General features: G+C 41.0%; 1 protein-coding gene across 6 annotated transcripts in view; it reads left to right on the top strand.

The window, feature by feature from the left end:
• Positions 1–23,311, top strand: part of LOC147325130 (pleckstrin homology domain-containing family A member 7-like) — a 143,197-nt gene that overhangs the window by 23,291 nt on the left and 96,595 nt on the right. The window contains exon 1 of one of the 6 annotated variants that reach the window (XM_086299457.1): positions 12,456–13,386. The exons of 4 other annotated variants lie outside the window; for them this stretch is intronic. In XM_086299457.1, the coding sequence (XP_086155583.1) occupies positions 13,316–13,386 (71 nt within the window). In that variant the 5' untranslated portion in view covers positions 12,456–13,315. Of the gene's footprint in view, positions 1–12,455; positions 13,387–15,312; positions 15,435–23,311 lie in introns of those variants that run through there. One more of the 6 variants, XM_086299460.1, reaches the window with a different exon arrangement.

The following is a 23,311-nucleotide window of genomic DNA, read 5'->3' on the forward strand; positions in this document are numbered from 1 at the left end:
ATATATTTTTAAATTGACACTATTAGTAAGTCCAGAGTTAGTCTCTCATGAAAACACAGTTAAAGGTTCTAAATCTATACATTTCTTCACATTTTCTTAAGCTGTCCAGTGGGCTGGATTTGAGTCTTCACAGGGCAGATTCTGGCTGCTGGGCCTTACATTTGAGACTCCTCCCCCAAACTAAAGATCCATCATGTTTTTTTGAGGGTTTTTTTTTTTTCCAAATGTCCCACACAAACATTGAGCTGTCATGCAAGGCTTTAAGAAGCGTGCAAAACAAAATTTGATTTTTTCTTTCTTTGTTGCCTCCCACATACTGCCAGTAGTAGTTGTACTTAACTTAACAGGTCATTATACAATTTATTTATTACATTTTGTTGACTTTGTTTTTCCTTTCCTGTCCAAATTCAACACTAGTTGAATATACTAGTTCACTAGTATAATCCACGTTATTTTAGATTTTTTTTTTTCTCGCTTTATTAAACTATGTTGATGAATTTCGACACATCGACACTACATGAATTTAGACTAAACCAGAGCACCATTTAACTTTGAATCTCTTCCTGGTTTAACACCAAGTAGGGCTGGGCTATGTCATACCATTCACAGTAATACCAGTGTAATTTTGGGCAACGATAGGAAAATGAAATATTGCGATAGAATATGGGTAAAACGCGCATGAGCAGTGCCTATGTTTACTAGGGGTGCAATGATACACAAAATTCACGGTTCGGTTCGATACTTTGGTGTCACGGTTCGATATTTTTTCGATACAAAAAAAATGTTCATGCCTTTTTAATTTGTCATTTATTAAAATTATAAATATATATTTTAACTCAAAAGTACAGTTTTTAAATTTAATGTTGCTGAAACAAAAGTAATTTAAAAAATAAATATATCTCAGGGCTCTCAAAATTTCAAAATCCCTGGTAGCCCTTCGGGCAGGGACTCTTCAGTTTTTGGTAGCCCAAAGTAAATGTAAGTAGCCCGAATAAAAAAGAGAGCAATTTTTTGATTGATGTTTTGTTTCCTGTTTTGTTTCCTTTACAATATTATACATTAAAGTATAATATTGTAAAGGAAACAAAACATTAATCAAAAAATTGTTGAAAAACAAATTACAACATTGTATAAAAATTACAATCATCAACTCAAATACTTGGTTCTAATTGAACAGAAATTTCTATGAACTTGTAAGAACTGTGTAGGACATGAATCAGTCTGTGTCAGATCCTGAATTTGAAATTTCCGCTGAAGTCACGGGTAAGAGGCAAGTGGAACCAAGATCTAGGCCATTTGCTTTTTGAAGTTTGCAAAGACTGCTAAATTTTGCCAATGGTGGTTCACTCTTTGCAACATAGTACACTGTTCTAAACAGATTTTTCAGGTTTATTTTTCGTATGTTATTTGCAATTGGTGTTTGTTCTGGGAAAGATATTGCAGACTGAGCAATAATGCATTTCTTGCATTTCTCATGGGTTCTAATGGGGGCCTTTCTTAAAATGACTGGTCCCAGTAACAAAGGCGCTTGTCGACTCAGAAATCGAGAGAAAACCAACAACACACCCGGCAGAACATTATGTTATTTACACGGGTGCACATAAGTGGTCCGCATGTGCGCATTCGCTGTCAAAATAAAAGACGCGCACCAGATAAGAAGTTGCAACGCGCGTTTGCGTCCATATAAAAAGCACTGTTTTTGTCCGCTAGAGTGGGATTTTCACGGCACATTCCACACCACATCTCTGTGCGTTCATCATTTGTTTGAAGCCAGCTCACCTCCTGCAACCACTTTTCCGAGAATACGTGCTTCTTTTGTGGTTCGGACTCCTTCTGACATTTCTTTGGAGGTAGAGGAACACCAAAGTAATTGCTTAAAGGAGCTTCTTCGACATCTTTAAGAGTTTTAAACAAATGTCTGTCCTCCTCCAGAAAATCTTATGTATGCAAACACGCGTTGCAACTTCATATCTTGTGCGCGTTTTTGTTTTTGACAGCGAATGCGCACATGCGGACCACTTATGTGCACCCGTGTAAATAACATAATGTTCTGCCGGGTGTTCTGCTAGCGGAGTTGACCTGTATAGTAAGCTGTTGCCGGCTACGAGTCAGTTACGGAACCTTCAAGTAACTACCAGAGGTTTCCTTACTACGGTTCGGGGCCGCGGATCTGGCGCGGTAACACCTGTATCTGATTGAGGAATCGCTCATCTTTGGAAAAGTGTTTATTACAGAGAAATGGCTCTTTCCAAAATAAAAGCTATACTATACGCTTCTTCTGGGCTATATTCTCAGCAGCATATTGTAGCGGGTCAGGGCTGTTCGGGGTTCTGTTTGTACAGTTATGTTTTGTTTATGTTGCCATAGTGACGGGTGACGCCCTCTCGCTGCGACGGTGTGTCCTTCCGGGGTCAGAGGGCGCCCTGTGTGTTGTTGCTGTGCGGTTGCCGCGCTGAGCAGTTAATAATAATAATAATAATGGATTGGATTTATATAGCGCTTTTCTAGGCACCCAAAGCGCTTTACAATACCACTATTCATTCACTCTCACATTCATACACTGGTGGAGGCAAGCTACAGTTGTAGCCACAGCTGACCTGGGGCAGACTGACAGAAGCCAGGCTGCCATATCGCGCCATCGGCCCCTCTGGCCAACACCAGTAGGCAAGTAGGGTAAAGTGTCTTGCCCAAGGACACAACGACCAGGACAGAGAGCCCAGGGATCGAACCGGCGACCTTCCGGTTACAGATACGCTTCCCAACACTGCCGCTAGCTAACCCTGAGCCACGGTCAACCCGTGGCTCAGGGTTAGCTAGCGGCAGTGTTCTTCTGCAGATGTCAATAAACGGCTGTGCTCCCTGGCTAGCTCACGGGAAGCAAGACCAAACGACACCTCCGTCTCCTCGTTGTCTGAGCTCGCCACATTGGTGTCAGAAGTGGGATGATGGTGGCACCCCATGTTCTGACCCGAGTGACTTTTCCCCCGCCGGTCGTGACCGGCCGGTGGGCCAAAAGAAGGCACCTGGACATTTGCAAAGTGAAAGCAAAAAACAAGCGCAAATTCAAACGCGATTTGAATATGTCACATATTGACAGTGGCTCACCGATGCCAATGACATAATTACCCAGCTACATTTCCGAAAGAATGCAAAAGCATTGACATATATTTTTCCTTCCTATGATAGCCCGACGGGCAGGGCAGAGAGAGATTTTGGTAACCCGACTGGAAAAATCGCTAGCCCCGGGACGTCGGGCTAGCGATTTTGCAAGCCCTGTGTTACAGGCATGGCCCTTTAAGGATGAAGCCTGATGGGAAATGTATTCGGGATGTGTGTAGCGGGACTGCCTGGTGTGTGTGAAGAGAGAGAGCGGAGAAGGGGAAAAAGTAACGGTTAGCTACAGAAGAGACGAAAAGAAAATAAATAAAAGGAATATAATAACTCCCTCGACAGCCAGAGTTGTGTCGGCGATGCTCGCTGTGAGTAAACTGTTTCAGCCCACTGTATGCGGTGTTCGTGCCTTAGAGAAGAAATAAAGTTCGGTGAAGCAGTTTCCTACGCCTCCTTCGATCTTTTTGCTAGCGGAGTTGACCTGTATAGTAAGCTGTTGCCGGCTACGAGTCAGTTACGGAACCTTCAAGTAACTGCCAGAGGTTTCCTTACTACGGTCGGGGCCGCGGATCTGGCGCGGTAACACCTGTATCTGATTGAGGAAACACTCATCTTTGGAAAAGAGAGTTTATTACAGAGAAATGGCTCTTTCCAAAATAAAAGCTATACTATACGCTTCTTCTGGGCTATATTCTCAGCAGCATATTGTAGCGGGTCAGGGCTGTTCGGGGTTCTGTTTGTACAGTTATGTTTTGTTTATGTTGCCATAGTGACGGGTGACGCCCTCTCGCTGCGACGGTGTGTCCTTCCGGGGTCAGAGGGCGCCCTGTGTGTTGTTGTTGTTGTGCGGTTGCGCGCTGAGCAGTTAGCTAGCGGCAGTGTTCTTCTGCAGATGTCAATAAACGGCTGTGCTCCCTGGCTAGCTCATGGGAAGCAAGACCAAACGACACATCCGTCTCCTCGTTGTCTGAGCTCGCCACATTAGCGTCAGAAGTGGGATGATGGTGGCACCCCATGTTCTGACCCGAGTAACTTTTCCCCCGCCGGTCGTGATCGGCCGGTGCGCCAAAAGAAGGCACTTGGACATTTGCAGGACTTTGTGTGGGGCAATGGGGTCGTCGGGGACGACTGACCCCTTAGGTGGGGGCTATGTAGCGTGTCAGGGCTGTTCGGGGTTCTGTTTGTACAGTTATGTTTTGTTTATGTTGCCATAGTGACAGGTGACGCCCTCTCGCTGCGACGGTGTGTCCTTCCGGGGTCAGAGGGCGCTCTGTGTGTTGTTGTTGTTGCTGTGCGGTTGCCGCGCTGAGCAGTTAGCTAGCGGCAGTGTTCTTCTGCAGATGTCAATAAACGGCTGTGCTCCCTGGCTAGCTCACGGAAGCAAGACCAAACGATACCTCCGTCTCCTCATTGTCTGAGCTCGCCACAATATTAAACATATCAGGTCCCCATAAGGAGAATCATGTGCTAACGGCTGTCTAAATGACTCGGGTAAAGTTTGTAGCATGCATGCTTGTTGTTTTTGTCTGCTTCCACTTGTCTTTGCACTAGGATGATGTCGGCGTAAATGTGCAGTCATATTCGTTGTGTTCCCACTAGTGCTGTCAGCGTTAATCTCGTTGAAATGACGTTAACGCCACAACACTGCAAATCTCTACGTGGGGCTAGACGGCCAACACGTTAACGAGCTAACTGCGCTAACACACTAGTTCCCACCCATGTAATTGAGCATTGCGTGGCACATCCAACATACTGTTTTACTTTAGTCCATGACGCGCTTACCTTCAGGGTCATACGTCACATGAAAACCAAAATAATTCCAAACGCCAGATCTGAATGAGGGTGGGGGAGATTCAATTTGCCATGTTGCAAGGAGAGCTTAACTTCTGTCTCGCTAGCTTGCCCTGCGCTCTTCCTTCTGACGATGCTGTCTGTGTTGAACGCTCAGTGGATCTGCGCTCGACATTGCAGCCTAGGCGGAGTAGTCGAACGCAGATTCACTGAGCGCTCAACACAGACAGCATCATCAGAAGGAAAGTTGATAAAATAAATTACAAATTTTGTATTGTTCGATACATATGCGTACCGAACCGAAAGCACTGTATCGAACGGTTCAATATCGATACGAGTATCGTTGCACCCCTAATGTTTACATATGCACATGGCGGCGACGCAGAATAAGAAGGACGAAAGCGGTTCGTTGAATGTAACGGATGAACCAGAACTGGTTTGTAAAAATGGTTCAACTTCAGTGGTGTGGCACTGGTTTAGCTTTCGTCCGTCAGATACACAACAAAGCACTACTTATGGTAGAGCATGCTAGCGGGCCGTCGTTATTACCGTGTTGTTTGGAAAATACGGCACACTTAAAATCAATCCTTTTGATTTTTCTGAAAATCGACGGTGCCCCTTATAATCCCGTGTGCTTTATGTATGAGTTCTGGTTGTGTTTACTGACCTCAAAACGATGTTATGTGGTACACGGCACTCGAAAATCTGTCAAATGTTTCAGTATGACTTTGCTAAGCTACGAAGCCGCACCGCTTGATGGATTGTTGCAGCATTACGGCTATCGTAGGCAGGCGCCTCGCGGAGTGATACGTACTGTGCTTCAACATAATATTACCGTATTGTGTGTGTATAACCTCTTTTTAAGTTTTGTGGATATTATACATGGTTATGCTGAGGATATGTCGGCCAATTTCCACTGGAAATGCCTTTTGGTTAAACTGTCAGCAAGGAATTTGCACTGTTACAAATTTTATATAACTTTAATGCACTTGAAAACAGCTGCTTGTTTAAGTGAAAATACATTGATGGGGTTTTTTGCACCAATAAAATTGTGGAGTTGTAAAGTATTTTGTCTAGTGTCAATTATATCGTTATCGCAAATTTTCAGATGTATATCGTGATAAATATTTTTGGTCATATCGCCCTGCTGTAACACCAAGTCTACTGATAAAGGCAAATCAATCACAAAGACATTTCAGATGATAAATCAAAAAAGAGGTAAATAAAGAGTGATCCTATGTGACTAGTGTGACATTGTATTAAATTGCTAAATATGTGACCACATGAGTTTCTGTTAATAGTACCGGCCAATGGACTGTGGTCTGCTGCAACTTTCTTCTTTTCAAACCAAGCATTTTAAGATTGACTCTTTAGAACAGCCAATAACAGTTGGTGTGTGTATGTCTGTCTGTCTGTCTCATACAATTGTTACTGGCAAATATTCCAACTACTTGTTAATATTCTTCCACTGTAGGTAAAGCCAAGAGATGTGCTTTATACTGTGTAAACCTCTTGTTGTTCAGCACCAAAGCATGCTGTACTAATCAGGTACACAGAGATCATTATGTCCAGTATATTCAAACATTTTGAAGAAATGTCTTTGCTTAGTCCTTGCTTATTTTAACTCTGGATCAGAACCGCAATTTCTTCTAATTGTAGTGTCAGATTACAGCTTGTGAGATCAAGAGATGCGAGGCTTCAAGGCATGATGAAAGTAAGGAATTTGGGGGAGGTGTATTAATAGTATGACTGTGTCTTCTGAGTGTGTATGTGACTAAAGATTGAAGAATCTGGATCAAAAGATCCCTTGGGGTATTGATACACTCACAGACACAGCAAAGTTATTGCATCATTCGAGCTCACAAAGCTTCTCCCAAGACAGTTGAGCACATCATTCAGGTATATATGAACCAGATAACAGTATACCCACTTGCAATTTATCCAGTTTTTATCGTTCCTAACAAGTCGATCCAACCCTTGCATACACAACTGGGCATTAATAATCTTCTGTTTGTATGGAGAGAGTTTTTGCAATCTGCCTGTATTTCATCCAGACACGTGGAGCTGAGTCCCCATGAGTACTGGCCAGCGGTATGATTGATCTAGTCCCCCTGAGAAAGGTAATAGTCCCACCGGGCAGTATCTGAACACAGGTGAGGTGGAAAAAATGTAGAAGCGAAGAGAGATTGTGTCGTATTTCAGAATGAGAGCAAGCATTTGCGTGGGAGAAAGTGCCGGAAAAAGGCCAAAATTAAACTTGCATTTGTTAACATTTTAAGACGGCAGTGGGAGTAATGGTTTAAATTTTGCAGGAGCTGCTGGTGAGGGGACAGTAGTGCAGGGATTATGAGTGCATATCTTGTTAGATGGACTATTTACTACAATTTTCTTTTTATATTTGCTATTTCATGGGAATAGATTTGATTTTTCTATTTTTTTTTCTGTGTGTGTGTGTGTGTGTGTGTGTAAAAATAAAGCATCATTTCTGAGGTGGAAATGTGCAGCGGTGTTGCATTTTAAAGTTAGAAAACTGAATCAAGGGTATTGACCACCAACTAAGTTTATTATGTTTGTACTCCTGGGCAGTTTGCACTTAGAAAAAGATGAAAAGTGTGTAGCTGAGTGTTGTTTTTAAGAATTTTTCAGGAATATGGGCTCAGCTGTGACCTTGACAAGAGGCATAAGAAGGCGGAGGTGTTTTGGGAGATTGTGTGTGTGTGTGTGTGTGTGTGTGCATGTGCGCGCGTGTGTGTATATGTGTTTTAAAGTAATAGAGGGGTTTTGGCTGTGAAAGCCAGATAAGCCAAACCACAGGCACAATCACGCTCCTGCCATCTCACCCACTGACATAATGATTCAACACAGCTGTCAAATGTCTGCCAGACAGCATCCTCTGTATGTGTGCTGTATGTGCATGCACTGCATTTCCTATAGACTTCTCTATTTGTCTATTTTTGTGAGGCATCGGTGTGTATTTATCCACACACGCGTATATGCACAAATGTGTACCGTAATGTCTTTTTTTTTTTTTTTTTTAAGTTTATCGTACATCTGTGCCGAAGATGTGCACCACCTTTCATGGTTGTCTGCGTTCGTGTGTGGGAGGATAGACTAACAAAACCAGTCCACCTGCACCTTCAAACAAGAGGAAAAAACAGAGACGAAGGAGGACAGAGAAAAGGAAGGATCAGGGTCCCCTGTGTTTCCCTAGCTTGATTAGATTCTGCCAGAATTAAATTTTATGCTAAAAACAAACAGCAGGAGACAGCCTGGCCCACCCCCTCTGTTGTTTTCACTCTTCACAGTCCCTCCCTGCCCAGATCTTTTCTTCCCTCCCTCCCTCACTTCCGCCACTTTACCTCCTTCCAAAGCTTTGTTGCTTCTTCCTATCTGCATTCTCACTTCAGCAAAGAGACATGACATAACCAGCAAATTACTCCACAGATTACGTTGCTCCTTCAGGCTGTGTGAATAAATTTAAGGCTAAATGATGTCAGAGGTCACCATGCAGCAAATACTGTGTAACCTGTCACATTACTTGGTAAAATGTGCCAGATTTAGAGCAGTTTCCAGGCGTTAACACTGTTACTGAAGTTAAATGTCATCATATGAATTGCTTAGACATTGACCAGCATGAGTTTCAGTATCTACAAAAGCTGAATAGGTTTGTTTTTATTGATTTAAATTAATAAAATTATTCTTGGACATATTAAATCATGCATTTTGATAGCACTGTAAAGTTGCTTTGTTTGTGATAAATGCTTATAACACAGGTGACTGAAAAACTTGTGGGTTTTTCCCTGTAATTGGAAACTATTTCCTGCAACGTGAATCCCAAAAGTTTGTAAAACAACTCATTATGCTGATGGATTGCTACAAAGGATAGTGACGCAACATGATAGTAAGATTCTTAAGGCAGGGTGTGAGATTCCATAAATGAATGACTATGGATGTGAAAACATGAATTTCATTACATAACAAACAGATTTCAGGTGTTATTATCTGTTTATTATTAAGAGTTCATGTCATGCTTTTGCACCAGTTAACAACTTATGTCATCAAATTATCAGGGCTTGAACAAATATTCACAAGGGTATCCTGTTGCTACGGTGTTTAGCTTTTAAAATCCACTACCTCACTTTGCAAACTCTCTTTTCATATCAGATTACATGTCTGGACTTTGACCTGCAGTGAATGAAACTGCCTTTTTGCCAGCTACGCGCCTGTGCCACCAGCTTTTCCCCCCGGTGCAGCCGAGTTGTCCTTGCACGAGGGTCATGGCAGTGCTCTGCTTAGTAGGGCACTGGAGTAGTCCACCTCTCCGGGGAGACAGCACATCCCTGTTTAGCTCCACAGGGGTGACCTCTCACCCTCAGGCTTCATTTTCTGATTGGGTTGTTTGAGTCAGGTTGCGAGCTGCTGTGAATAACCTGCTGTGGACTAAAACAGACCTCTGTGTCCACTTTTAACTCGTATATTTGTCTGGCTTCTCCTCCAGTTTGTACTCTCTGTATAATCTCACACCTTTTTTGGTGCCTCAGTAGATTTTTTTTATTTATTTTTTTTAATTTTAGATGGGATACATATAAATGCAACATTAATATCATGGCATTATAACAAGTAGTTTGTGGATCTATATATCAATATATTAAAATGTGTAAAAATAACCATAGTTTTTTTAAATAGTGCCTGCTTTCTGATAGAATATGCTCATTGTCAGCAGTACCAGAAGAAACACAGAAGTTGTACACATTTTTGTTGCCTCCTACCAAGTAGGAGAAAGTACTGTTTAAAAATTTGACCTCTGACCTAACCTTCAAAATCAATAAATTCATCTGAAGGTCAAAGTGATATTAATGCTATATAAGGCTGTTTAAAGCTATGTTTCTTACTGCCATTGCATGTATTTACAACATATAGGAATATAGGAAATCATATTTGGGGATTCTAAATATCACATTACAGTTTGCATCCAAAGATCATGCCACATTTGCCTTCTGACCTCACTTTTACATTTCACATCTGCCATTCTTTCAACCAAAGAAACACGAAAGTTGGCCCCAGAAGGTGTTTTATCTTTACAGGATTTGTTGTTAGGAGAACGAGCTGTATATTATATTAGCTCAAGCTATTCATGTCCAGTTATCTAAAAGAAGAAGAAGGAAGAAGGTGTACTTTATTGATCCCCGTGGGGAAATTCCTCTCTGCATTTAACCCATTCACTCAGTGAAGCAGTGGGCAGCCATTGGGCACCCGGGGAGCAGTGGTTAGGGACGGTACCTTGCTCAGGGGTAACTCAGGGTAGCTGTTCGGGGGAATCGAACCCCCGACCTTCCGATCATGGGGCCACCACTCTACCTACTGAGCTATCCCTACCCCAAAAATCAGTACAAATTATCCCTTACCTACTCTTACATAATGTTTGTATAATCAAATGAAACAGCTGTCATGCTACCCTTATGTGGTTTTTATCGCACTACAAACCTTTTAAAGTATGTTTAAAAAGAAAAGCAGAGAAAATGAATATATGCAAAATACAGTATTATTTCCTTAAAAGTAAATCCTGCACATAGAGTCAGCTGCCTTGTCAGAAGTGCTTCTTTTGGCCTGAGTTTTCAAATCCAGTGTACGGTACTTTATTGTAAGTATGCACATTGAAATTGACCATAATCACAATTCCCTGGCAAAGGCAGGGCGATAGGTGAAAGGTGTTTACATTTCACATTCAGGCTTTCACATATTTATTTATTTATTTTTTTTGCTTGTTTGTATGTGTACAGTGTCACGATCTCTCATTCTTCCCTCCCTTTAACATTTCCTCTCGTCCTTTCTTTCACACAGATTCTTTGGTTTCCTTTCTGTTCCTCGGCAGTGTGTATCCTGCCAGATGAACATGAGGCGGGAAAAGGAATGCAGCTCCGCTCTGTTTACTAGGGCTGAACGATTATGGAAAATAATCTAATTGCGATTTTTTGCCCCAATATTGCGATTGCGATGCGATATGCGATTATTTTTTAAGGTCTTTGTCTTCTGTATTATTAAACAAAGACAAGCAATACATCATATAGTATGGCCAATACTATATTACATTAATTTTAAACTGTTCTTTCCTGGAAGACAGACCTCTGTTATGATGACATGAGGTGATGCATGAATTGATGACTGACATTTTTATTTAACTTCTTCAATCACAACAGTATATTTGAACATACACAATAGTTTATTTTTAGCTTACAAACATCTGAGCATAAAGTGCTGACAAGGAACCCTGGTGTAAACATTAAAATGAAAGTCAGTACAATGTGCAGATTGCAGAAATATACATAAAAAAAATCAGTGGCTTTACCACACTCAGTTTTTCGACATCTGTGAACTACTAGACAGTCATTCAATTAAAAAATAATATTAAATAAATAAAACTAATAAATAAAAAATACACACATCTTACTGATCTCTGCAGTCAGTAACATTACACATAAAGTGCAAACATAATAGCAATTGTATAAACACACACACAAACACGCCTTTAAAATTTAAAGGCGTGAAATTGGACGGTCTAGTTCTGATTAGCGTCACCGCTGTCTCGGTGGAGTTTAATAAACTCGGCCGTCTGCTTCTTGCTATCTAAAATATAACCAGACACTGGTGTAAATTCTCGACTGTCTCATACTTCTGTTTAATAAGTTTTCTGTTTGACGTTTAGTCAGCTGTGTGAAAACCAAGGAGGAACCCACCCGGGGGATTAATAAAGTTTTATTTTATCTAATCTAATAACTTTAATCTCAGCCAAACCGATTTACTCACGAACAAACAAAACACTGAAAAAAGCCCAACAATAACATTTTTAGGTTGTCTAAGTGACTTATATATTACGTTTAACCCGAGCAGCGAAACTCCGCGGTGATCTGAAAATGATGTGCCGGGAGTTGTGCCGTTCTCGGCCGCATCAGTAACCCTCGAGGTCCCGGCTAGCTGTCGAGCTGGTGGGTAGCAGACGCCTCTGAAAACGTCGAAGCACTTTTGCAAATATGGGATATCTTGATAAACCGAGCAGATATTTGATGTTTACACAACTACTTTCTCGCCTGAAAATATGTTAAAAGTTTATTTTGTGACCCAGAAAGATTAGTATGAGTAATTTTAAAACTTAGTAGCGGCCGCCATTGCTGGAAACTGGAGTTTGGCTGGGCCGCGCTATGAATTCTGGGATATGGTAGTAATTTGGACAGCCTTCGGCACGTCGCTGTGACGTAATCGGTCTACAAATGCGGCCTCAGGAGGATGCAGCCCATGAATTTGGACATGTCCAGAGTATAATCGCAGCCTTTGTGGTTAGAAAATTGCACTTGATCATGTCGTGATATTATCGCAAATGCGATATATCGTTCAGCCCTACTGTTTACCTCTTCCTCGTTCTCTCGCTCTCTCACTCATTATAGATTCACACACTCTCACTACGACATCTCCTCCTCTCTCTCTCTCTCTCCCTGTCTCTCTCTCTCTCCTTTTCTCTGTGAGTATGCTCAGTCATTCAGCTCTGTGCACTGCTGTTGTTTCGTGAGGCTGGAGAGCCGGTGGGAAGCCTGTGATTGGGGAAATAAGCACTTGTGTCTACGCCAGCTGCCTCCGAGACAAACTAGATACCGAGAAGGGACGCTGGTGCTGCGGATTTTAAGCCGCTCATATCAAGAAGAAATGGATTTGTGGCACGTGTGAACTTTGGAGAGGCATGTGTAAACGACATGAACTGCTCCCATTTGGCATCAGCGTCTGCTGGAAGAAGAGATGTCTTTGAAATCTGCTGCTTACCTTAACTGTCTCATGTCGATCTGCGCCCGAGAGGTCGAAAACTCTGGCGGTACGTTACTAATCATTGAGATGTAAGGTGGTGACACATGGTTTATCGCATGATTTAACAGGATACAACTCAGAAAGGTTAACCTCACAGACATCTGTTATACCTGATTACACCTGAGACGAGAGGGAAAATGACTGGCTAGAGGCAGGATTAAAGGAGTAACCTGTGATGTCAGACTCCACCTGGGGCAGTCGTTGTACATTCTGCTGAGTAGTTACAGCTTTGTCAAGGGAGGTTGGGGGCAGCAGGCGCAGACTTCATTTCCAGGTGTGTAAACCACACAGACCTGACTCACCTGACATCATCACATCCCTGTCTGGGGTCCCTTCTTTTACTGATTTTCTTCACCTCATCTTCTCAGTATTCTCAGCTATCAGACCTGCCAGCACCTCTCCTTCTCTCCCCATGGAGCCACTAAAATGACAAGAGAACTGACACTAATTAATGTGACTCCCAGCAGCCTAAGTCTGATTCCACAGCACTAAAGTAGAAGGGGGAAAGAAAAAGCTTTGTGAACACTTGTGAACTGTCATCACGTGGAACAAGAGAAGCACCATGTGGAATCAGTCGGGATACTGCAATCACATACCTCATCCTGGATATCCTTTTTACCATGCACCATGCAGGTATGGTATCACCACCCTAATGTGTATGTTGGGTTGGCTTTTGCTATCTTTTGCTCTAAAATGGCAGTTTTATTGATTTGAACTTACATCTTAAGTTTTCATTGTTTCTCATGTTTGGTGACCCCCAGGGTTCAGTGCTAGGCCCACTGTTTTAATACAGGGACTGGCTTTGGTCCAGTATGTTTAATGGTTTTGTGGTTTAATCCATCCTTGTGCAATGTTGATTAAGTCAAGCTGTAAGTGGGTTTATGATTTTGTAAAGCAGTTTGTAGCCACACTGGTTTGTCTGGAATGTTGTTTTAAAAGAACAAAGAAACTGGTTCTGCCTGTGTGGACTAACAGAGGTTTGTTAGGCTTGTTGGTCAGTGTGACAGAAGCTGGAGTAGTATTTTCAAGCACTGAGCTATTCAAGGTTCCCAAGATCACTCTTAAAGTAAGGTTAATATTAGAAGCACTGGTGTATTTAAACAATCAGTTTTGTGTGCCTCAAATTCACACAATGGTTATGTAAGATTGTGCTGTGTCTCTTTCCATGCTTCCTGGAGCAGGAATGAGTTCATTACATTTATCACCAGGTTTCAGACGTGACCGACTCTCAAATGAACACCATCAGTCCCAATTCCCCGAGGGCAGAACAGATCCCCTACACCTCTTTTTCTGTCAGATACTGTAATACTGTCTAACATCTGAAGGCTGCTGGAGCTCAACTACCAAAATACTGATTCTCCATGAGTCTGTAAGAATCTCTGTGATTGAACAGGATGAGAACATATTTTAAATATTAAATAAAATGATTAACATTGAATGTATGACATGTTCTTAGTTCTAGGTTAGTGTGTATCTGAGCAAGTGTACATGCACTATAAAAAGTTTGTGCTTGTGTAATTCTTACATCTTTATCTTTATTTATAATATACACATAGTGGATGTAAAATTGCCAGTGTTGGTTCACAAGCAGCAGGCGAGGTCTGCGTTGGGGATTTAGCTGATGAGTGACTCATACCTCAGACCACTGGGCAGGTCAATGACCTGTCAGATCATCCAGCTCATGGCAAAGAGAGAAAGAGAAAGGGAGAGAGTACACGGGAATTCAGGAAATAGCCATGAGCTCCAAAAACAAACTAACCATCGCTATTCACTCCCACTCTGGTCTCTTATGGTAAAGTACTCTGAGTCACTCTCTGAGTATTGCACCTGTAGCCTAATCACCTCATGTATTCAAGTTAAATTTGACATTTTTCTGCATAAATGCATTCCAGCATGCCTATAATGCCATACAAACAAGCTGGATAGCTGCAGGAAATAAACTATTTACAGTTTTATTTCTCCCTCTTTTACACTGATTACAAATCTATGTTCGCCATCTTGGGTCATGTTTTCTATCTTCCCATTTACATTTAAGTTCTTCCTTTAGATTTCTAGTCCTCTGAGGGTTTATTTTGTACAGCTGAAAATGCCTGAAAACTGACCACTGAGTAAAATGATGAAATTCCTCTCAAAAGGAGATAAAAGGAGAAAATGCTTTTAAATTTAAAGTTAAGTTGTAAAGGGGGATTTTTTTACAGGTTAGGAGGAAGAGCACTGAATACAGGCTTGTTCTCCACAGAGGAAAAAATGATACGGAGTGAATCATGCGTTTTCACTCCCGTAAAATTACACAGCACAAACACGTATTTTTATGAGCTCCTCTACAATTGTCAAATGTTTGCTTTAGCAATTCAGAGTGCTTAAATGACATCTGCTAAACATAAGATAATACTAATGTATGAGTGAAATAGAAGAATTTATAATAATATTTTTAAAGATGCTTCAGTGAAAGTTTACTGTGCCCTTGCTTACACTGCTCTAGTTAATGATTCTCTCACCTGCCAACAGGCGGGCCATTGACTCTGTCAGACTACACCCCTTTCTGTTGCCTGATCCGGTGTGTTTACATTCAAATGACAAGGTGTTCATTTGGTGTTTGAGGAAGTCCTTAACTACACTCTGTTGTTTGGTCCGCTAATCCAGCATAAGCTAGCAACTTCAGTCAGCCATGGAGGCTTGAGGTGAGCGTGAAAGCTTATGACGACCTGTCTGTGTTTGCCTCAGAGTATTGATGTGTGTTTGTGCATTTCTGTGTGTGTGTGTGTGTGTGTGTGTGTGTGTGTGTGTTTTCTGCGGGTATATCATCTATGGGGGTAAAGTTCGATGCGTTAACCAGTTGGCATTTAAGTAACATCACATTTTGCAGCATTTACAGAAAGGGTTCTTTGGATGGAAGCAAAAACCAACAGAGAAGCAAAAACCAACAGAGAAGCAAAAAACAGTAGAGAAACAGTGCTGACGTGACAAAGGTCATGACACAGATTGTCGGTCACAAGTCTGTATGTGCTGAATTACCCAGACACAAGACTATATGCAGCCGTGGCCACTTAACCTGCATAGGAGGATTTTGTGTATACTTGTGCGCACGGGTCTATGTCTACAGCTCTGTAAGTCTCACAACGGCTCAGGGATATAAATGGATTTGGGCTGGTAGCCCAGCAGGGGGTGAATGGAGCAGATCGTCTGAAAGCCTTTTCCTCAGTGCTACACACACACGTAGACAAAGTGCTCTACCACACTTGCACTTACACGTGTATATACATACAGAGTCATTTCATAAAACAACTTCCAACAGCCCATAATTGACTTTGGTTTCATTCGAGAGTGACCCTCTAACCTCTCTCAAGTATTTAGAGAGCAAAGTCTGTGCGATTGTCTTTTAATCTCGAAACGTGGAATGAATATTGCGTATCATAAATGAATCTCAGCAAAAAGGCAATCTATTAAGGTGGTGCTAACCCCATCACCTTTAGTTTAGCTCATAAAAACATTGGCATGAAAGGATTCCTCGCTGGTAAAGGAATAAAAGCTTTACCAGCTTTTAGTGTTAAACTTTATCTGAAGTCAAAGCAGCAATAACTGTAGGGAGAGTTTGATGGGTAAAAGAAGGATCACATATAGCAGATATAACCACTGATAATATCACAGAGACTTGCTGGTTTCCTTACTGCTGTCTTAGGAGGAGTGGCCTGCTCTTGCAAGAAACCCAAGAGCATACAAATAAATAAACAAAAATAATATCCATCCATCATTATTTCCATTTATGTGTTTCATTTCAGCGCTAATGCATTCTGTAGTCTCTGTGTTTATTTCATAACCTAGGGGACTTTGGGTGACACAGATGACACTTTATAGACACTTTCTAGACTAATTGAAATATTGAATGTCCCTGATGATGCAGTGCTGCTAATATATGTAATAGTTTGGATTTCTGCCTCTTCACACTCACAGAAGATATAGAACTGCTCTATTCAACAGACGATTGTAGCGACACAGTATGACAAATAAAGTTGTCCTTTCTTAACTGGGCAAGAAAGGTGGCTCAATTGTCACTCAAACTTTTGAGCACATAAAAGACATTTCAGATGAGATGAACCTGAAAGCAGATTAAATGTGTACAAAAGTTGATTTATCATCCAGGCACACACACAAAGAGACACACACACTTTTCTATAGTACAGTATAGTACCATACTGACTGAGCCCCCCCACCCCCATCTGAGGATTCTCCAGGAGAATGTGTCATCCGTGTCTCTAGCTGTCCTCTCCTCCTGAGTCCTGACATACTGCTGTGGCTGGATGTTTGACGCGAATGACACTTTGACAAAATGAATTTCCCACAAGCCTCTCTCAGGGAGGATGCCCTTATGTCACAAAGTGTCGGGCTGTCACAACAGCAGACTGGGGTGGGACTGCACCAAAGAGGGAGAGAGAACTGTCATTGCTGTGGTTTCTTTGACACTGTGGTTTGATGATGATGATGTAGTAAAGGATCATGTGTTAACTGTTGATGCCAGCAATTTCTCACAACAAAGGCCAAAAACCACAGGAAAGTAATAATCCTGATTTCAAATGTACATAGGAAAACAAAAGTGACAGTCTGTCACCACCAGAATTCACCAAGATCTTACATGCCCTGCAGACAAGACGAAGATATCACTGTTTTTTTTTTTTTTTTTTTTCTTTTGTATTGAAAAGAGCAAATAAGTTCTGTTTGTCTTTTATTTGACTCTCATCACAGGAACATCAGGATTATTTGAATCCACTCTGTTTGTTGTTTACAGATGCAGGGAGAACATGCATGGCATGGCTTCCTCCTATGTGCTTTGGGTTAATTGGTGATTTGAATTTGACTGTAGGTGTGAGTGTTAGCACGAATTATTGTTTGACTGTTGGCCCGTTCACAGACTGGCAGCCTGTCTAGAGTGACCCCTGCCTTTTTCCCCATGACAGCTAGCACAGTGTCTAGCCATCCAGCCAGTAAAAAAGAAGCAATATCACTTTTTTATTTTAATTTTTCTTCACTGCATATCACATTCTTGTTGGTAGGTAAAAAGCGTGCTTCTCCTATTAACATATTAGCAATAGCCATGTTGGTTTAACCCTTAACACACAGGCTTAATGCAAAACTCAGAAGTAAAAAGACATCACCATCACTTTTATCATGATAGTAATGTTTCTGAGCTAATTGATCAAATTAACTCCGTTTACTTGCAGTATATTCTAGAATTCAACTAGAATTCAACTTTATTGTCATTGCACATGCACAGGTACAGGGCAACGAAATGCAGTATTCTGCTTTAGTCTGGATCAAAATTGTGCATAATATTAAAACTGGCAGGGTAATTTCACATTCTTAGATTGAAACCTGTGTCCAAATGTCAAGCTGCTTATAATTCCTAATTTCTTCTTGTTTCAGCCTGCTTAATTCATGACAGGCGGGAGTAAATGAGGGGACAAAAATAGACAATCTAAGTCTTATTATGTAGCAGGGACACAGAGAGTGCACTCAAGGTTTGATGGCTGAACCTGTTTGAGAAAGCGGCGGATGGTGGGCTTTTGTACACTGCATTCATTCAGGTGTAGCTTGTGCTGTGAAAGGATCAGGTGTGAAGAGTATAGACAGTAGAGTTACAGTGAGATGGGTTTTGTGCAGCATCCTTTAAAATTTCTCCTAACATCTTAGTGGATATGGGTTTATTAGAGTCAGATGGTAACATACAGAGGGATGGACTCCAGCCTAAAGCACCTCTCAAAGGCCACTGACTTCAAAGGCTTCTTCTTTGTTGATTTTTCACTGGAGAAGAGCAAAGATGTTGACCACTTGATAGCGAAGAATGGGTTTAGCCCTGGCCTCCGAAGGTAGGAGACAATAGGAATCACTTGTATGACTGAGCAACCTACGACCATCAGGGGTTCTTTTGTAAAGATGCATGGTAAATTAATCACACAGTTGCAAAGGGAATACTGGTAAGATAATATTGCCTATGGAAAAACTGGCAAATATTTATTAGTGGCACAAAGACGTATAAGAAGTAGACAGTTATAATAAATTATGAGATGCCTAATATGCCTAATGTGGGCTTTGAATGTAATAAAAAGGCAGGTGCATTTCGCTTCAGACATTTTTGAATTATTTGATCCATTTAGCTGCTGCAGCTATTCTGTTGGATGTAATAGAAGTACAATAAAACATAAATATTTCATGAAGGAAAACTAACATCTTTGACAAATGCCATCTAAACTTTATTGCTCTGACTTTTTGTCTTTACAGTGTGGACACAATAACAGCGCTGCTGTTGCTGTTGACTTCATGTCTGAGCATAATCTGAAACTTTTAGTAAAGCCATTAAATTGATGCGGAACATGCATTGAGTTAATTTTCTCCACTATTAGAATACTGTTCGTGGATTCACATTTTTCTGTTTGTTGTTCTCAAGTGCAGAAGGCTAAGAATTAGTTGCACAGGACAGAGTGTATAATCTCTTTAGGTTTCAAACAGCAGTTTGAGGCCACACTTCCATTCCAGAGCTGATATGTAGGTTTTCACTACTAGCCTGCTCTCCATTCTCCATCTGTGTGTCACTGAAACCCTTTGAGCATGCCAGTCTCTCAGGTCTCACATGACACCCCAGCTGGCTCAGTCCATGTGAGCAGCGTGGCTGTAATCCCACCTAATCTGAGACAGCTTTGTGTGTAATGAAAGAATCCACTGTAAATCCATGACGAGGTTGATTTGTGTGGGAAACATGCTAAAAGGTTACAGTTTATGTTTCATTTCGGACAGATTTAAAAACAAATTGTTTACTCAGATATGATTAATCTTTATATTTCTATATGATTTTAGCATCATGTTTGTGGTTGTATGGTAAGATCATTGGGCTCTCCATGAACTATGCTGGTTGTGGATATACCACAGTTTTCACTTTTCTATTATATCCACCACTATAAGTTGGCTTTGAAGGAACAGATTATTATCAATCTAATGTATCTGTATCAAGCAGAGAGTTAGAGTCATGAGTGCATTTCATTAACCCAAAAACACCCAGTGAGGTGCATATGTCTTGCAAAATAATTACTTTCAGTGGCACTTTGTGTGACAGTTTGAAGCCAAATATAGTGTGGCATAAACGGCAGTGCAAGGCACTGAGTACAGTCTGTGGTGGAAGAAAACAGTTAAATAGGACAAATGGGAGAACCACAACACATTTCCTTTTCACGTTTTTTACTTCCCACATTGGCAAATCCAAACAAGAAGAAACTCTGTCTCACTACAGTCTCAGTGGACTCAGCAAGGGAAGCGTAGGCTGGAGCAGAAGTGGAGTGATTCTGCTTAGTGGCAGTGGGTAGACTAGCTTTCTCTCTCCACCTAGTGATGAGACATAAAGTGCCATTGTATACCTGCGTTTTGCCAAGAGGCCCATGCTCTCAGTATGTCATCAGCAGTTGCTCTTAAAATTAGATTCGGGCTATAGTGTATGCAGTAAATTAATATGGCCACATGTGAAACTTGAGATTCAAAACCAGGGTCGGCATTATTTTTAGGGCCTGAATTTCTCTGCTGTGCTGTGAAAGTTTTTTTTTTTTTTTAAGCTCACAGTTGTTCCATTAATATAGCTGTAATATAGCTGCAGAGCAGTGTACCTCTTGTGGAGGAAGATGTGTACTTAATGTGTTTTTAGATCTGGTCTTGTGTGAATAATCTGATTTGGATTGTAGAATGTAATCTACTGATTACAGTGTTAGTGGGTCTTGTTTTTTTTTTTTTTTTTTAAAGACCATTTTTAACTTCTTTCGTTTTCATTGACTCAAGATAACTGAACAATATTTTAAAAATTCAGGCCCGTTGTTCAATAACATGTTGGCGATAATTTATTCTTTTGGGGTGCATGCTAAAAAATAGCTGAAGTAGCAGAAATTTAGCTGGATTCTCTGCTAAGACAGGGCTTGATTTAGTCTTTGCCTGCTAATGCATCATTGTCATTGCTAACCTAAGCACCACCTGCAGGCTCTGATAGTGTTGAGTGGCTTGGGATTATTATCATTATACAGAGTTAACTTTGTGCTGCTGAAAGTGGCTAGGCCAGAGCTGCTGCCCCACATGTTAACTCTATACTCTAAGACTGTGTCGACATGTATTCGTTCTTGCTCAGAGATGCGGTTCTACCACTTTAAATAGCCTGGATTAACACAATATAGTACCTAAATTAAACGTGGGAGACCATGGCTTTTATTTAGTCCTGTTAAATGTCAGAGGGTCCTGTGATGTCAGATCTGGGAGCAATTTGGTATTACTGTGTGGCATTTCGAGGCATTATTCCAAGTGAATTAATCAAATGCACCTCAGTCGGCCTCAAGCCTACAACATTTGTGTGGGTGTGGTTTTGTCTGTCTCTGTGTGAGTGTGCAGTTTCTCTTTTATACCTTTTATGCCCCTCTACCACATTGTGTATCTTAAACTGTGAAATCTATGCATCTCTCCCCTTAATGATTTATAGGTTACCCGGGGAAACATGAACACTTTCAAAACCTCCCTCTTTCTTAAATAGATGTGAACGAGAAGCTCGCTGTGTGTCTCCTGCTGTAAAATCTTAGAACTGGTCAGAAGCGTTATTTGTTCAATATGTTGCGGACATCACTTGCAGGGGTTAAAGTGGGATTTGACAGGTGGGTGTTGCATTGCGGTGGGGGGGGGATGGCTTGCCTCAGAATAACACCAAAATTGATTTGTTCTGTGAGCTCCTATGGACTTGTTTTCTCTGCGGCTGGGCAAAGTAACCAGCTTGACCTATGCTGCTACCATGGCTCATTGTGGATTTGGTCAGCAGCAGTCTGCAGTATGTTAGCAGATGTTACATGGATTGTCACGCTGTCATAGTTGCTTTCCAACCTCTACCTTTAGTAGTCTTGCAAGCTTAAATGAATCTCATCATTTAAGTTATTGGTAAATGAACTGGTTCTTATGCTTTTCTGTTCTGAATGTGCATTCAAAGTGCTTTATACAACATACCCCATTCATACATTCATAGAAGCACTTTTTTTCTGCATCTAAGTGCTTTCTAGCATTTGATGAATGCATCAGGAGCAACTCCGGATTCAGTATATTACCTAAGGATACTTTGGCATGCAGACTTGAACTACCAACCTTCCCAATTGGTTAGATGACCTGGTCTATCACTGAGCCACAGTCACCTCCACCTCCTTTTGTCAAAGATTTTACAAACCAGAGAGCTTCTACTGCACTGCAGGTACAGATCGACTGTTGCTTTCAAAAAAAATAAAATCTATAATTAATGATTTTATTTATGGAAATGTCATTTGCAGAGCAGGCCTTACTCATCATCATCTCTCATCTTTGTCATTTTTCTTCCACCTTTCATCTCCAAAAGTCATCTCACATTAACGTCAATAATGTACTTTCTTAGAAGAGTGAGTAGTTAACATGGTAAATAACCATGGGATGACATTAAATATATGGAGTAAGAGTGAGTGAAAAGTAGAGCTGGGCGATATGAGATTTTTTCATATCACGATATGTTTTTTTCATTTCAGGCGATAACGATATCTATCACGATATAAGCCAAATAACTATATTTGTAAGATTTAAATGTGCCGTTGCTCACAAGTAAAATGTGAAATAAAAAAATAAAGGCAAATATTGCAAACTACACAAAAGGCAGCCGCTAAAGCGTTTAAGTTTCAAAATAGAACAAACGAAACAGACTAAATTGTCAATTCCACTTAGAAACAAAATATTAATTCTAAAAATAAATCTTAGTTTGTTTTACAGAAGAACAGACAAAACTGACTAACTTTTGTCAATATCAAATAAACTGAGAACTAAAAGGAAATTCTCAATCTCTCCTTGTTGTATAGCTTAGCTTTTCAAACAGTTTTAACAGTTACTTTAGTCTGACAAAAGCCGAATGACGAATTAGTGCTTCCAGTCAGAGACTGAGGCTACGTCCACACGTGCACGGGTATTTTTGAAAACGGAGATTTTCCGTTTTCGTTTTAAAAAATAATCCCGTCCACACATAAAGGCAGAAATGAAGGAAAACGCTGTTATGAACATGCCAAAGCAGCAGGTGGCGCTAGATTCCTAACCGTACCGAAATGTTGGCCAATCAGAAGTCTAGAAGCCTCGGTGGGAAAAAGTAAACAAAGCTGGGGCATAGAAGCAGAACAGAGTCGTATGTGTGGAGGGACAGTAACTGTGTGTATATGTAAGCATTTAAACACTGCAGAGAGTAGAATTAACAGTAACAGTATTGTAGAAATTCATTTCACCGAAACAATAACGTGGCGCACAGTGTGACGCATGCACCAGTTTATTGTATTTCCAGACTTGCTTTCGGCACAATTTACAGTGCACGCTACTCTGTTTTTTGTCAGACTTGAAATAGCCGAAATACCTTCACACTACGGAACTTCTTTGGCTCTTCCGTTCGACAATCTCTCCGGCATTGGAACCATCATCTGTTTTCTCTTAAGGTCGCGCTCGGTTGATTTTTCTAGTCGGCACACTCATTTCCTCCATTACCTGCTGGCTGCTTCCC

This window comes from Aulonocara sp. 'chitande type north' Nkhata Bay, linkage group LG7 (genome assembly GCF_057382095.1).
Source record: "Aulonocara sp. 'chitande type north' Nkhata Bay isolate Kocher_YH1m ecotype deep benthic linkage group LG7, A_spYH_male_GT1.1, whole genome shotgun sequence".
NCBI lineage: Eukaryota > Metazoa > Chordata > Actinopteri > Cichliformes > Cichlidae > Aulonocara > Aulonocara sp. 'chitande type north' Nkhata Bay.